Here is a 16,567-nt window from a genome sequence, read left to right on the forward strand (position 1 = left end):
TAATTCATACACCATTTATGTGAAAACCAATTCACCCAATTTAATGGCTTTTAGTATATTCACAGAGTTGTGCAACCATCAACACAATCAATTTTAGAACAGTTTCATCACCCCAAAATGAAATCCCACACCCCTCCCCATGGCCCCCCAACCCAAGGCGACCACTAATCTAGTTTCTGCCTCTAGACGCATTTGACTTACTTCTTGAAGATTTGATACAAGTTGCCAAACTCCTTGGCTGCTGCCAATGCTTTAAGAAAATGATCTGTGCCCTGCTCTCTTTATTCATCCCAGTCCTCTGCAGGGGATAAGAGGGAGCTGGTATCATTCTCAGCCTCTGGGAACACAGAAGCCTCCTAAGACCATGGCTGCTGCCTTCTGGCTCTGCTAAGGGTGCACTGGAGGAAAAGAAGCAGGTCTGCTTTCAAATAAAGTGGACCAGGATTCCACATCAGAGGAGCTCAACTGACACTTTCAGTGGTTGAGGGCACTTGAAGGAGCATCGCCCATCTGCAGGGCCTCCTCCACAGCCCATTTTGCATTCTGATGATATCTGCAGATGCACAGAGCTTCCTGACAGCTCCCATCCTGTTATCGGGGTAGGTGGGCACTGACTTTCCTTCAAGTCCATCTCAGCTCTCACCTCCACAGAGCCACTCTGGCCACCACACGATGCCCAGGTAAAGCACAAACAAGGCACCTGCCTTCCTCGACTGGGTGTACTGTGTAGGAAACCAAGAAGCTTTAAGAAGGAAGAAACTCTCTCTGTGGGAACCGCTATGTAACTCTTCTCAAGACAATGCAGTTATATCCTAGCTTGGTTCAAAGCAGTCTAAAGTTTTTGTTTGGGTTGATTGTTTCCTTATAAGTACTGAGAACTGCTCACTCCACAGAGAAACAACACAAGCACCTTGCTGCTGCTGATACCTTTGGGGAACTTCGTGGAGGAAGGTTTTTTCAGTGTGAAAAGTCCATGAATTTTGAGTCCATGGGTAGGACAGGAATGGCTCTGAAGTGACAATAGCATAAGAGACCATGGAACTATAAAAAGACATTGCATGAAATCTGCTTAGGTCTGAGGATGTCTCTGTGTATCAAGTTTAGCACTGGATTGCTAGATGTGCCCAAAGAGAGGACATGTGAGTTGGATCTAAGCAGTTGCATTTCATTTAAATCTTGCTCCCCACTGTATCTTCTTTGTCACGGATTTTTAGTATCAATTACCTAATTGATGCCCTGGTACATTTGCTATTTTTAAATAAGGTTTCCTCAATAGGCAGTCATAAAAAGCCTGACGATGTGCTCTTTACTTCACATCTCTCAGTTTTCCACCCTGAAACCACCACTCACTGACTTTCTAAACTCTTTGTCTGCATCTCAGTTCACTGTATAGACAGTGTCAGCGATACGGGCAGGGAAAAAACACAAGCCTCTCCACAAGGCACTTGTTAGACAAAGATACCCATTCCCACGAGGACTACAAATGTGAGGTCTGTTTTTAAATCCCTTTGGCCAGTTTTGGGCATGAAGCAATATTCTGACCTGAAGAAGCTATTCATCAGTGATCCCAGAGTTTATGCTTGGAGGTGATGTAAACCCACAAATACACTCTAGGTTTAGCTTTATAACCACAAATAAAGACAAAATCTAAGAAAAAAGAGTGAAAGTGCAGTAGTAATTTTCCAAGATTAATAGCTCCTGCAGGCTCGAGTGTAGCCACAGATTTCTCTGCAGTAACTAAAGATTTCTTGGGGCTCACTCTGTGGCCCAGGAGAGCAGACCTGAAGAGGCGCTGTCTGTGCTCAGCACTTAAGGGTAAGAGGTTCATTTCATAGCTTTTTCTTGCACCTGTTGAAGGGGTCCTCCTCCCCACCCCCACCCCATATCCATTCTCCCTGTCTCTCCCACCCTCTTTCAACAGCATCATTTTTCCACCCTTAACTGCCACCTAAGGACAGTTATCCAGTGAACACAGACCGAGGGGAAGTGGTAATAGTGAAGTCAAATGCTTATGTTTTTCCCTGCAGTAGGGCAACATTTTTCATCTCTTATTTTCCTTGGCCAGACGGAAGATGTCATTCAGGGAACCCCAGGTGTTCTGAAGATGAAAAGGAAGGTAGGGGGCCTGGCCCCGTGCTTATTAACCACAGAGAGAATTTGGTTCACTTCAAGAAATAGTAAAATAATGGCACGGGAGAGACAATGACTCTTAATGAATTCATGTGAGTAAAGTGTGCGGTGACCAGTGTGGGGACAGGCAGTCCCGAGGCCGCCTTCCGGAAGAGAAAAACAAAACAATTGTTTTCCATTGCTATAGAGTATTTACCTCCCTCTCCTGAGGCACACAGGGCCACTCGGATTTCATGTCCAATGCCCGAATTGCTTCTGTCTGAGTGCCCTGGCAGCCATATAATTTAAATAAGGCCAGTGAGATGCCACACTGGAGCACACAGTCAGGCTTGAGGTAGGAATCATCTCAGCTGCTCCCTCAGCCAGGTGAGCTGTTCCACTTGCATTTCCGCCCCCCGCAAAAAAAACCCTCCCTCAGGGGCCAGGAGGCCCCCCCCCCCCAAATCCCACCCACCCGCAGGGTTGAACGTCTTCAGCGTTCAAATGCCACCTTTCCCCTTCAGACCAAAGCCCCGCGGAACCTATCAACCGCCTGGAAAATAAAACAGCCTCCCAGGCCCTGTGGAAAAAAAGGGAAAAGAAAGAAATCACCGCGGCTGCCTCTAACTCTGGACAGGTGGCACCTTGGCACAAGCGCACTGAAATCACTTTCTTCCTGGGCTGCAGAGAGCTGAATCCCTTTGGCAGCAAGACCAGCACCCCTCAATCTGGAAGGGGGGAGTGTGCTGGGGAGGAGCCTGGAGCTCAGGGCGAGAGGTCTGTGACCTCCCTCGAAGTCGCGCTATCGGCCTTGGTCGGCGTATCTAGTGTAAACGCGGTTTTCACACATAAATAACGTGCCACATCTGGCCCTTCGGTTTTATGGCTTCTTAGCGACGGAGCAATTTATAGATGGCGACCTTGTTAACCAGCAGCCCGGCTCGCCAGGACTGCAGGGTCCAAGGCACGGCTGGGGACGGAGGAGGGGCGAGGGAGACGAGAGACCAGGGTCCCAGATCTCCAGCTCAGGGGGCGCTAAGGAGAAGGAACCTACTCGCCTGTTTGGGGGCCAGGGGCCGAGGGAAGGTGGCAGCCGCCCTCCCCCCAAGCCGGCCATGTGGCAACTGAGAGAGCCATCGAAGCCCAAGTGTGTTTGCGCTCATACCCAATTTATTACCGCTGAACATATGGCCAATATTTTGACTCACGTCAGTCGGGCAAGGAAAACAAACAGAGCGCGCGCGGCGCGGGGGAGCGGCCCCCTCCGCTGGGCTGCGCGGCCGCCGTGGGGCCCGGCGCCTGGAGGGTGGGGCCGCCGGGCCCGGGCCGAGCCGGGAGGGGGGCGCTCGCCCGCCGCGCCGCGCCGCGCCGCGCCACAGCCCGAGCGCCCGCGGCCCGGCAGCCGCCCGCGGCGCGGGATAAAGAGCGGCCGGGGCTGTGCGCGCTCGCCGAGCCCGGGCTCCAGCGACGCAGCCGCGCTCCAGGTGAGCCTCCCGCTGGCTCGCGGTGCCGGGGGCACCGGGGGCGCCGTGACCGCGGCTGAAACTGGGCGCTGCAAGGGAGCCGGGCGTCGCCCCTCGCTGTCAGGCGCGGACTGTCGGCGCCTCCCGCCCCAGCCCCCGCGCGGGCCGCCGCAGCCACCGGGGACCGGAACGCGCTCCGGGCGCTGTCCGTGCGGCAGGCCAGGGGAGCGGCTTTCGGGGCACCGCAGTCCCCTCCGAGCTGTGCCAGGGTTGCGCGCCCCGCCCTCTCACCGCTCTCGACTCGGCTCGGTCCCCAAGCCGCGGAGTCCGAAAGCAGCAGGTGGACAAGTGCTGGGCGTCTAAAGTCCTCCGCTGCCTCGGCTGGTCACGAGGGGGGCACTCGGGGAGGGACCGAGCCCCGCCCGTCACGCCCGCGGACACGAAAAGTTTTACCTGCCGCCGAGGCCAGGTGCTACGGCCGCCGCGCGCTTTCCGGCACCGCCCGGGCAACCGGACTGCCCTGGGGCCTGGGCAGGTGCTGGGGACTGAGGAGCGGGTGGAGGGAGGGGCGCGACGCCGGCGGCCGTGCCGCAAGCCCCGCCCGGGAGGGCGCGCGGTGGGGGAAGGGCGCGGGGAGGGGGGTCCGGGTAGGTGGAGGGCTAGATAAAGACGCGCCTTGAAAGGCGGCGGGGCTGTCGCCGCAGCGCCGGGAAGTGGGAGGCGGAGCGGGCGCGCGGAGCGCCTCGCCAGCCCCCTCCCCACTGCCGGTACCGGATGCTCCTCGGCTGCCCCGGCCGGCCGGCCGTGGCAAGGAAGGGCCTCCTCTGCACCCACCTCCGCCCGGTGAGTCTCCCCCTGGGCGCCATGGAGGGGCTCGGGATTGAGGGCTAAGGCAGCGGCAGAAGTCCCGAAGGTAATCTGGAGATGGCGCCTAATGGAGAAGACCTGGGCCACGAGGTGGGGGACAGTGAGGAGGAGGAGGAGGAGGAAGGTAAGTGACGGGAGTTGCAGGCAGGAAGGACCAGGGCTGGGGGCTGAGCAGTGGTCGGGGGTCTCTGGGGAAGCGGTTCAAGCATGCACTTTGAGGGGGCGAGTGTCGCGCGGGTCGCGCCAGGCGCCGGACAGTTCTTCATTTGCGTCGGTAGAGATCGCCAGAGGATCAGAAATGAACCTCGGTGGGGTCTGCTGAGGTCCTGGTCTCAGAGGGGCTCCCCCTGTGCTCCAAACCCTTCCCCCGCCACCACCACCACCACCACACGCAACACTGTAAGGAGGCCCTTTGGCGCGCTTCTCGTGCCTTCTGGACTTCAGTGGCGCTCGGGGGTAAAAAGGGGGCGTTGCGTCTGGAGGAGATTTGTGGACTTTTGGTGCTCAGATTGGAGAAGTGAGAGGGCGAACCCTGGGACCCGGCTTCCTCTCCTGCCGAGGGCCTTGCGGGTCGGTCCCTAGTCCTTCCAGGCCCCAGCCCTTCTCTCAGCAGGGCTTCCCCGCGCAGGCGATGGCCACGTTTCACATCAGCCCGCCTGGCCCAGCTTTAAGCGCCGAATACTAACCGTTAGGACAGGCCGCTTGTTTTTCGAAGTCTGTAGTAATGATTGTGTCACGTGTTAAGTAAATTCAGATAAGAACACGCTTTCAGCGCCTTGTTTCCTTGAGAAACCCAAATCTCCTGCATTGAAATCGCCCTTATCGGGGGAAGGTCGGGCTTGGCTGGAAGAACGTTCCTGAAGGCAACACTGACGATGCGTAATCTCATTGTAACATATTTAATCTTTAGAGCACCGCGAACGAATAAAGCAGAGGAGTTTGCCTGGAGGGACGTAGTGCTTGGTTCCCCCAATAAACTGGTGACAATGGATTGGCTGGGACAGGCTCATTTGGCCCAAGGGGGGCTTAGAGCTGCGTTTTTAAAGCAAATGTTGGAGGCAAGCCGGTTCCATTTTGCAGCGTGCCCCGAGCCACATTTCGTGTTCAATTTAACATCCATGAAAGTTAAACGGCTTTTCTTGCCTTTTATTTTATTGGATGCATTTTCAAAGATCTTATTAAAGTGCATTTATCAAAGTCCTAACATATGTCCGCGGGGTCTTACGCCCACACAATGAGGCTGATTAATAGAAATCCTAATTTCTATCACAATTTATGTCCCCGGGAGATATGTGTGGTCCCCCCTTCCCTTTTTTGAGGGTAGATAATTGGGAAAGTGTTGTGTATTTCGCCTTGAAAAAAGACTAGGGGAGGTAGCTCAGTGGATGCCTGCGTCCTGCACTCACAATTAATTGCAGGGGGGCCTCCAGGTTCTGGGTCCCAAGATCAGCTCTTCTCTCCATGGCTTCACAGAGTTCTTGGGGCTCTGGAGGAAGGCAGGCAGCGGGGCCTTTCCCCAGACACAGAATTTGAGCTCTGTCTCTGGGCCTGGAAAACAGATCTGCCCTATACTTTCTTGATGACTTGGGAGGATTATCCTTCTGGGAGGCACCCAGTCATTCTTCCCCACCTGAGACAATGTTAAGAGTTAACACAATATGGACCAAAGAAGAAAAAACTCACTTTAGGCCAGAACCCAAAGTGGGCTGAGATTTTCTTTCCCTTCCCACTAGCCCCCGCGTTCTGGTCCCTCTGTGCAATGGCTGTGGGTCTCCCCTACCAGAGATTTGCCCCTGTAATGGTCTAGCCCCACAAAAGTTGCACAGTGACAGGCCTTCCCAACCCAGTTACTCCACTCTTCTGCCCCATAGGCTGCAGAGATTTCCAAGACCTGTTTCCTTCTCCCCGGGGCAGAAGGCAATGTCAGTTGGGGCTTGGACCCACCATAGACAAGCCTAACTTTCAGTTTTCTGGGTAGGAACAGTCCCTGCTTGGTACCTGGGCCACACTCGTGGACTTCTTTCACCCGGGACGCCAGAGCTGACCCCCTGCTTCCTGCAGCCCCTGTTCCCCACCTGAAGCTGAAGCCACCATCGGGCCGATTTGGAGGCGAGCGTCTTTATCGCCGGGTGTCAGGGAACAGATTGGGCGACATTTTCCTTCCGCATTGATGTGGAGTGCATGCCACGCTCGAGTCTCCAACCCGCGATAAAATAATCGTTCCCTCAGGCAGAACCTTTGTGTCCGCGCCCGTCCTCGCCTGGGCGGGAAGGGGCCACGCGCTTTGTTCCGGGAGTGAATGAAGACCAACGCGTGCACCTTGGCGCTAACCAGACAATAAACTAATCCACTTGAAGGTTGTTATCTGAGATGGGATATGAGGGGGGCTGAGAGCTCAGCCACATACTGTACCAGGGAAGGAGTTTCTTTTCAACCTCTTTCATTCCAAAAAAAAAGAAAGAAAAGAAATGAAGTCAAACAAATTAGTGTTTCCAAATAAAGGGAAAAGACCTTGTATTTTTAGTGATTGGACGCGCGTTTGTGGGTGGGGAGGGCGAGGGGTGGCCCCTAGGACTGCTGCCGAAGCTTTGGGCTGCTCAAGGCTGCCCCCCCCTTTAGAGTCAGCCCCCAAGGTGCACCCCCCCCCCCCAGGACTTTTCCTGTCCTAAACTGCCCTCGAGGACGCGCCTACCAGCAAGCTTTCACCAGCCTGCAAGGGGACGGATGTGAGCAGAGCGCCTCCCAAGAGGCCCTCAAGCCCTGAACAGAGAGGCGCGGAGTAGGGCGCTGGATGCCGCGCCAGCAAGCCCACTTCATCCAAAGGCGCACCAAGCCAGGTTCCCAGGCGTGGGGTGTGCCCAGGCCTCTCCTTACTTTCCCAAAGTATCTTCCTTTCTTGCCATGTTTGCTGCCCTTAGGAGCTCACCCCTCCCCCAACAGGGGGCGTAAAGCGACGGTGTGGGGCAGCCAGAAGCCGGGAACGCAGGGCGCGCCAGGGCCGCCCCCGTGCTCCGGAGCTCAGAAAAGGCGCTCGTGTTTGAGCTACCTGGGAAAGTAAACAGGTAAACAGTGGGCCAACTTGGAGGGCCACTTGTCCTGGAGTGGGGCCACTTAGCCTGTGTACATTTACCTCCCCTCCTGGGCCTCCGGCGATTGTTCAGCTCCCCCGCCGCCCTCTCCAGCCGCCCGCGCTTCAGTCCCTCCGGAACCCAGAGCGGCGGAAAGGAGCTTAGCGGCCTGGGAAGCTGCCCAAAGGAGGTTCCCTCTAGCCTCCAAGGAGAAAGATTCTCTTCCTCCACTCCCTCACCTCCCCTCGGCCCGGCGACTCCCTTTGCGCCCATCCTAAAAGTAGGAAGAAAGAGTACAGAGTTCGAGATTTGTAAGGAACCTGGAGCCCCAACGCTGAGAATAAAGACCTCTGGCTGCTCTGGCGACGCTGGCATGGGTGCTAGGTGGTGTGTGCTTCACCAAAGAAAACCAAAAGCATCTCCCTCCGGCCTAGAACACGCTGGGATCAAATTTCCCGCACCCTCCTCGACTTCGTCCCCAACTTTGCAGCAGCCGAAGGCCCACTGCAGGGTGCTCACGAGCTCCCCGACGCCGGCAGCAGAGCCCAAAGCCCAAACCCAGTCATGGTGGAAGCCAGGACATTGTCCTCCTCTCCTGGCTGCAAGATGGAACCGGGAAAGAATCTACCAAAGAATCCCCAGTGGGGGAGAGTACAGCACATTCAGGTAGAGCTGAAACTGGTGCAAGAGGACACTGATATGTTCAGAACTGACAGGGGACGTTAATAAAGGGCTCTCAGGAGGAGGCGGGTGCTGGGTCCTCTCAGCCTGCTGGCTATGCAGGATCTCGCGTAACAGGAGACCCCTGGCTTGAAAAGGCCAGGCCGTCGTGATCCTGGCCAGACCTCTTGGGGAGTCCTCTGAACGCAGTCACCGGTTTAATTTGCGTGTTAAGGTGCGCGTGTGGCCTGGCCCCCGCTCTCCCGGCTGCACGAAATCGAGAAGCATGCTTTGGGCGCCGGACTTGCCCCTGGCCGCCAGCTGGTCCCGCGCCGGCCTCCGGGCGTCCGCAGGCCAGTCCTGGGGGACTTGCATTTTATGATCTTCCTCTAACAAGCCGAGTTTCTCCCCTTCAATTACGGGCCTCCCAGTGGTATCCCAGCGCCTTTTCAATTGCAAATGTCAGCGCTTTGGAAGAGGACGCGGGAACCACGCGGGCGACGAAGGGATGGGGGAAAATGGACTCGCTAGGTCCCAGGAGACAGACCCTGGGCATAGCGGATTCGGCTCCCCAGGGTGCGGAGCCGGGCGGCAGGAGACTAGGCGAGGCTCCCTCCAGCTCCCTCCCTGCCCAGCTGACCCAAGGCCAGCGGAAGGAAAAGCACTGGCACAGGCTGGAGTGATGGTGCAGGAAGGAGCCGAGATCAGGTCTGGGCGGGCACGGGAAGTGTGGCCCCGCAAGTGCCCCTGGAAGGGGATCCTGCGACCTGAGGAGCCAAAGACTCCATCTGGTTGAGGCCAAGGGGCAGCCGCGTGGGAGTCTGGCCTGCCCTAAATTGGGCTGGGGGCTTCCTTCTCAAGGCCCATTGTCAGCACTCCCCCCCTCCCACCCCCACCCCCACCCCCCAGTGATTAATTCCCAGGAGCCTGGATTCCGGTAGGAAAACAGAGGTCTGTCTCTCAGGTGCTCTGCCCACCGTGCAGGCTCCCAGGGGGAGGGGAGGGGACGTGGTCAACAGTGGCAGTGCTGATTAGATCCTGGGAGAAAGGCCCACAATGTTGGGGGAAGGGAGGGAGAAGTTGGGAACTAAATGGAACTGGGTGGTTCCAAGCTGAGGAAGTGAGCGGGCTCCAGGGAAGGCGGCTGGGAGCCCCTCCCCCGCCCTTTGGGAGAGAGGAATCAGAGGGTTTGTAAAAAGGGACACTTCTTGCCCAAAGACCATTTTATGTGCAACCCAAGAATTGGCCTGGCCCAAGTAGACTCATTTCTGACCCTTCCCCATCCCTGCAGCCTGCCCTGGTCCCCAAGAGACACCCCCCTCCCCCATGGGACGGAAGAATCAGAGAAAGAACCACAGGAAGCTCTCTGCAATGCTTGGGTTGAGGAACTTTTTCTCACCAGTTTAGCCGCTCGGTAACAATGGTTGGGGCAGGCCCACCCTGCCCCTGTTTCCAAACTGGGCCTCTGCGACTCCTGAAGAACCAACTTCCCTCCTCAGACTGGACCGGCCGAGAACGCCCCCGTTTAAGGGGGGAGGGGAGGCAACGAGAAGGGAGGCTGAGAAAGACGGAGGCTGGAAGGAGAGGAAAAAGCACGAAAAGTAATGGGTTCGAGGAACACGATTCAAACCAGTTTCTAATTCTTGCAGGGAAAAAAAGAAGGAGGGGTAGAAAGGAAAAAAAGGAGGAGAAAGAGGAATGGGGAGCGTCGACATGAAGGGGTTTCCTTAATATTGTGGACGGATTCAGAAATGAATGAAGAGATAGTCCATTGAAAAGGGTTGAATGCCATGACAACTAGGAACAACCTTAGATTTATTCCAAACAGTTAGGACACATTGAAAGAGGGCGTCAATCATGTATTATTTCGCCACTGAAATAAATGCAAAAACCGCGCCGGGACAAAGGCTTCCAACGGGAGCGGGACATTTGTCTACATTTCGCTCATTGTCCGCAGCTTAGCAATCGGTTTGTATTTGTGTTTGCCCGGGTCCGACCACCCAGGACGCGCCGACGAGGGGCTCGCTCGAACCTGGGCCATTGTCACCCACGTCACATACTGGGGGCGAGGCGGCGAGGGCCGCAGAAAGCCGCCGAGCGGCTCGGGGAGAGGCGCCCTCGCTAGGCGCTGGCAACCCGGGGGCGGCAGGGGCACTGCGGCGGCCGCAGCTGCGCGCGAGGGGGACGCGGCGCCCGCGCGCTCCGCTCGCCAGCGCTGAGGCGACCCCGGCCAAGGGCAGAGGGGAGCCGGGACCCCCCGCGCGGCCTTATGCGCCCCTCCCCGCCCCCAGGCCAAGCACCTTCCTGATGCTCTTCTGGCGGGGACGAGCATCAGGTAGCAACCGCCCCCCCTCCCCCAAAACCCCTCGAATCAGGGGTGGGAAGTGCGGCGAGGGTTTTTCCTTCCTAGCGCCGAGGAGGAGGTGCTGTCCCAGAAAAGTTCAGTTCCCGGGCCGGCGAGAGGTTGGGAAGTTCACACAAACCCAAGGCGAGCTGGGAGCCTGGAGCGTGTCCTCGAATCGCGCCTAAAGGGGACGAAATTAAAGGACTTGCGTGGGAGAAGGAAACTCTGGACAAAACGCAGCATCCTCCGCCCGTCCCGCGTACCTTCCCCCGGCTTTCGGGGTCCCCATCCGGGGTGACGACAGCGCCCCCGCCCCCCACCCCTTTCCTCTCCTTTCCCGCCGCTGCACCTCTCCCGGAGGCATAATAGGGGGCAGGAAGGTTGCCGGGCCGTCCGCCCTGCCCTCCACCCGGTGTACGCGGCCCTCGGCGTCCCAGGCGGCGGGGCCGGGGTCCGAACGCCGCCCCAGTTAGAGTCCCCCACCCCCACCCCGCCCCTCCCTTGGGCCGCCTGCAAGGCCGAAAGTGAACTGCGCAGCGCTCCTCGGCCGCAAAGAAATGGAGGGGGTGAGGGGGTGAGGGGGGAGGCGGAGAGAAGGAAATAAATAAGTCTTTAGCAAATAAAGGGTGGCTGGAGAGGGGGTGTCGCTTGGTGGTGGCTCCAGCCGGCCCCGAGCCATAACCCTCTCCTGGGTTTCGGGCTCTTTCGGCGTTAACTAGAATCAATTACTTGCCTTGTCATTTCTAGTACTCAACCTTAAGCCTCAACCAAAATATTGACCTAGGAGGCTTACAGAAGTTGGGCTCTTGCCATTTGAACCGGATCTTGTTTAGGGAACCACCAGCGATGGAAAGGAGAGATTTCTGCGGCTCAGACTTCGCCCCCTCCCCCTTTTCCACAGGCGCCACAAATCGCCAATTTTCCGGCTTGCTGGGGGTGGGCACGCGGGGGCGGGGAGGTAGGAACCGGTGAATGTTAAGGAGGATTTCTTTTCCCTCCTCTTGGTTTCTGTTTTGTTTTCTCTCCTCCTCAGCTTTTTTTAAGATGCAATTCGTTAAAACAGCCCTTTCAAGTGTATGGACTCGCGAGCGACGCGGTGGTCCTTTGTATGTAAATACTGGGTTAAAAAAAAAAAAGGCTCGCCCCGTCTTTGCAATTAATTGACACGTTACACCTCTCATCTTGCTCTAGAGGGCCGTTGGCTGGGAGCGCGGAGCTCCCCAAAACCCACAATTTCACATCTGCAAATACTGTCTTCATCCACTTGACTTCCAAGACCCGCCCACACGTGTCCAACCTTTGCGTTTTAACGTCTCCCCCCCTTTTTTTCCACCCTTCTCTCGCTCCCTCTCTCGCTCCCCCTCCCTCACTCCCTCCCTCTCTTTCTCCCCCTCCCCCCTCTCACCAGGTTCGTGAGTGGAGCCCAGCCTTATATGGACTGATCGCTCGGGCAATGGCCCATTTTTTCCTCGCCACCAGCCGCCACCGCGCGCCGAGCGGCCGCTGGAGCCCGAGTTGACGCCGCCTTGGCACCCCTCCTGGAGTTACAAACTAGGGCCCGGCCCGCGGCGCTCTGGGCGCAGGCCGCCAGCTCCCTGCGTTCATTTCCCCGCGCTCTCGGAGAAGACACAGACGCTGCATTGGACTTTTTTCCCCCCCTTTCCCTTCCCTATAGTTTCTTTCTTTTTTAAAAATAATAATTTTCTCAATAATTAAAGCCCATCCCCCCTCCCCTCCCCCAATCCTTCCCCCCATACCCCCTTCCCACCCCAATTGGGGAGCGCCACGAATTGACCAAGTGAAGCTACAACTTTGCGACATAAATTGCGGGGTCCAGAGCCATGTCGCTGACCAACACAAAGACGGGGTTTTCGGTCAAGGACATCTTGGACCTGCCGGACACCAACGATGAGGAAGGCTCGGTGGCCGAAGGGCCGGAGGAGGAGAGCGAGGGGCCGGAGCCCGCGAAGAAGGCCGGGCCGCTGGGGCAGGGCGCCCTGGACACGGTGCAGAGCCTGCCCCTGAAGAACCCCTTCTACGACAGCAGCGACAACCCATATACGCGCTGGCTGGCCAGCACCGAGGGACTCCAGTACTCGCGTAAGTAGCGGAACTTGGCCGCCGCGGCGGTCGCCGCCTGTCTTCCTGTGGCCGCAGCCTGGGCCGGACGCTGGGGGAGAAAGGGGACGGAGCCATTTACGCCCGATCCCTCACCCTGCACCCCTGGAAAGCGTTTCAGCACTTGTTTAGAAGCCCCTAATACTTTCCTCCGCGTCGAGCCCTGCTAGTCCCAGAAAAAGTCTGGGTCTCGGATATTTTTTTCAAAGCGAGAAATTAGGAGGAAAGTTGGGGGGGGGGGGACTACTTCCCAAGGGCTGGTTACAGCAGTCAGCTGGGACTGATGGCTCTAGCTGGGGCTCCCCCGTTCGGACAGCCGGGAGGGACTGGCCTGGAGCACTGGAGCGAGCCAGCAAGCCTCGGGGCATGGGGAGAGGGTGGGGGAGGCTCCCGGCGGCCCGCGTATAAATGGCTCACCCTGCCCCCTGCGCGATCATAGAGGACGCTTTGTGCGGCGCGGAGGGTGTCGAGAAAGTCGAAAGCAAAAACGAAGGCCCCCAAAAACCTGCCTTAAATGGCTGAGCCGATCAATGCCGGGATTGTGGGATTTTTCTTTTAAAAATCTGCCCACGTCTCTCCCGAGAGGAAACTGCTTAAGGGGGCCGGAGCCCTGAACCCGCGATGATCATCTCCGTGCGTCACTCCCCCGAAATACGCACCCACACTGTGCGAACCCCTAGTAACGCACGTCCCGAGCCCCCACTCCCGCCGCTTCTCCTCTTTCCCCTGGGGGAGGCCGATGGCTTTGTCATGCGTGGAGCAGGGCTGGGGTCAAGGCGAAGACAGTGGGGCCGGGCTGAGGGGTGCAGAGGGCTGGGGGCGCACCGAGGATCCCGGGCGCACAGGGTCTGGCCCAGCCTGCGCGCGGCTTCCAGTAGCCTGACGCGCTTCTCTCTCCCCCAGTGCACGGGCTGGCGGCCGGCGCGGCGCCCCAGGACTCGAGCTCCAAGTCCCCGGAGCCCTCGGCCGACGAATCACCGGACAATGACAAGGAGACCCCAGGCGGCGGGGGGGACGCGGGCAAAAAGCGGAAGCGGCGGGTGCTCTTCTCCAAGGCGCAGACCTACGAGCTGGAGCGGCGCTTCCGGCAGCAGAGGTACCTGTCGGCGCCTGAGCGCGAGCACCTGGCCAGCCTCATCCGCCTCACGCCCACGCAGGTCAAGATCTGGTTCCAGAACCACCGCTACAAGATGAAGCGCGCCCGGGCAGAGAAAGGTATGGAGGTGACGCCCCTGCCCTCGCCGCGCCGGGTGGCCGTGCCCGTTTTGGTCAGGGACGGCAAGCCGTGCCACGCGCTCAAAGCCCAGGACCTGGCAGCCGCCACCTTCCAGGCGGGCATCCCCTTTTCGGCCTACAGCGCGCAGTCTCTGCAGCACATGCAGTACAACGCCCAGTACAGCTCGGCCAGCACCCCCCAGTATCCGACAACACACCCCTTGGTCCAGGCCCAGCAGTGGACTTGGTGAGCGCCGCCGCCCGGAGACTCGCGGCCCTAGGCCCTGGCCCCACCCCGGCGGCGGCGGCGGCGACGCGGACTCGGTCCTTAGGGTGATTATTATTATTATAATTATTATTATGGAGTCGAGTTGACTCTCGGCTCTGTTGGGGAGGCGCGGGAGGTTGCCTGTGCCTCCTTGGAGCGGCAGATTCCACCACCCAGCTCTGCCCCGTCCTCTCCTTGTGAACCTTTGGAGAGGGCTGAACTATAAGCCGTGTTTACAGAATGTTTGCGCAGCTTCACTTTTTTGCCCCTCCCCACGGGGACCGAATCGTCCCAGCGTTAACCTCCTCACTTGTGAAGAGAAAAAGACCAACCCACTCCCCACCCCCTGCTTTTGTGAATTTTGTAAAATATATTTGTGTGAGTAGCGATATTGTCAGCCGTCTTCTTTTAAAGCAAGTGGAGAACACTTTAAAAATATCGAGGATTTTTCTCCTTTTTTTAAATAAGAAAATACTAAATATTTATGGCCATGTAAACATTCAGACAACTGGTGGCAGATTTCGATTTTCGTTGTAAATATCGGTGGTGACTGTTGCCAAAATGACATTCAGGACAGGCCTGTTCCCCCTCAGGGCCTAACTCCTTTCTTTGTGGTTTTTTTCGGTTTGCTTACGTTTGGTTTCTCCTGCTCTCGTCTTTCTTTTTTTATTTTGTTCAGTGCAAACATTTCTTAAATATGAAAAAGGAAAAAGTGTAGGCAAGAAGCCCTCTGCCCCATCTTCCGGGTCCTGAGCCCCGGAAGTTGGAGCTCAGCGGTTCGGTGCGTTTCCCCAAGAGCGCCGGGCGCTGAAAGCTTTCGATTTTTTTAAATAAGAATTTTAATAAAAATCCTGTGTTTAAAAAAACCAAGCCCAGCCCTCCTGTTTGTCTTACTTTGTCGCCCTGCGCCAGGCCCGGAGGCCTTGGGAAAGGAGCCCGGCCAAACGGCTAGCCGCGCTCTCACCCGGCTTCCCCTCGGAGCTGGGGGCTAGGGCCGCGCGAGGCGCTGGATAGACTCCCCGGACAGGCCTCACTCCGAGCCCCGGACCCCGGGCCGGGGCGGAAGCGCTTGGCCTCGGGCCTGCGAGCTGTAGACCCAAAGGCCAGGGTCGCCCGCCCTCTCCTGGGCCTCTCACCCGGCCTCGCGCGCTGTCTGAATCCGGGAGGAAAAGTGGAAAACGAGAAGGCAAGGAGAGCAAACCTCCTCGCTGCCCCAAATCTCCGAGTGGCTCCTTCAGCCTGAGAAGCTGTTGAAGCCTCGATAACTTTCACTTTGTCGCGTTTGATTTACCTCGCGCTAAGAAGGGGGCGGGGGCGCTGAGGTTGAGACTGGTTTGCTTTCTCTCCGCTCCCACCCCCTTTTCAAACTTGGGGGACGCCAGCGGCCCAGGAGACAGGTAGAAGACCTGGGCGCGGGAAGGGAGGAAGGGTGAGGCGGGTTTCGGGGCGCTCGAGGCAATAAGGAGGGACGCGGGGGAGGGAGGGGGGTGCAGCGGCCTCCTCTAGGCTCTTTGGCCGGGAGAGCTAAGGACTCGGAGTCAGTGGCAATCCCTGCAAACGGAGCTTTCCCCCTTCTCTTCCGCCCCCATCCTTTCCCGGTTTCCAGCCCCCTCTCCCTGGACCAGGTCCGGTGCCTCGTCCCCTCCTAGCATTTGGCTGCGCGCGATCGCCCAGGCCAGCTGTTTGGCATGAAGCTGGGTGAACTGCTTGCTAGAAAGTAGGAGTTTGGAGGTAGGGTAGTGCGCCCCGGCCTCCGGGGCTGGGGTGAGGAGAGCGGGCAGTGAGCAAACAGCCCCCGGTTCGCCTGGGGGAGGGCGCATGGTCCATCCCTGGTAGAAAACTGATTCCCTCCCACCCTTGTCGCCGGGAGATCTCCTTGGCGGATGCTAGCGCACACTCGCCGGCGCGGGGGAGCGTCTCAGAGGGCCATGTGGACTTGGGGGGAAGGGGTGCCCCTCTCCTCTATTTTTCGGTTTCTGAAAACACCCAGGCTCTGTAGCTCAGGGCCCAGCAGGTGCTCTGCGACGCCTTGGGATCGAAAGTTGGCCCCATTCGGAAATTGTATCTCTAGTTTTCTCTCGAGCTCCACCTTCGTGGGTGGGGGTGGGGGTTGGGGTGGGGGTGGGGGTGGGGGTGGGGGTCGGGGGCGAGGAGGCCGAGGAAAGGGAGCGGTCCCAGCTGACTTTCTCGCTCCGTCTAGTTGATGATCAAATTTAATTGAATATCTAAAGCAAACATGATTATCCGTGTGACCAAATCTGCGCGTCAGTAGCACTCAGCGCAACACGCCCAGGGACGTGATTACACGTTATTCCTGCGTTCCGCACCCGCCCCTGGATAACTGAGGGCGCTGGAGTCTTTCTAATACCCTCCTAAATGTCCTTTCCCATCTCCAGGTTCATCCGGGTTCATCCAGGTTTTTCTAAATGCAGAAGAGTCTCCCTTTGTTCCCCAC

At 57.8% G+C, this 16,567-nt stretch overlaps 1 protein-coding gene across 4 annotated transcripts in view; it reads left to right on the forward strand.

Moving 5' to 3' along the window:
- Positions 1-3,462: 3,462 nt before the first annotated feature.
- NKX2-2 (NK2 homeobox 2) overlaps positions 3,463-16,567 on the forward strand; it is a 34,377-nt gene continuing 21,272 nt past the window's right edge. The window contains exons 1-3 of one of the 4 annotated variants that reach the window (XM_070485490.1): positions 3,463-3,593; positions 11,920-12,611; positions 13,533-14,971. In XM_070485490.1, the coding sequence (XP_070341591.1) occupies positions 12,353-12,611; positions 13,533-14,095 (822 nt within the window). In that variant the 5' untranslated portion in view covers positions 3,463-3,593; positions 11,920-12,352 and the 3' untranslated portion in view covers positions 14,096-14,971. Of the gene's footprint in view, positions 3,594-4,237; positions 4,564-11,919; positions 12,612-13,532; positions 14,972-16,567 lie in introns of those variants that run through there. The other 3 variants (XM_070485489.1, XM_070485488.1, XM_070485491.1) reach the window with 3 other exon arrangements.

Source organism: Equus asinus, chromosome 15, assembly GCF_041296235.1.
Source record: "Equus asinus isolate D_3611 breed Donkey chromosome 15, EquAss-T2T_v2, whole genome shotgun sequence".
Taxonomy (NCBI): Eukaryota; Metazoa; Chordata; class Mammalia; order Perissodactyla; family Equidae; genus Equus; species Equus asinus.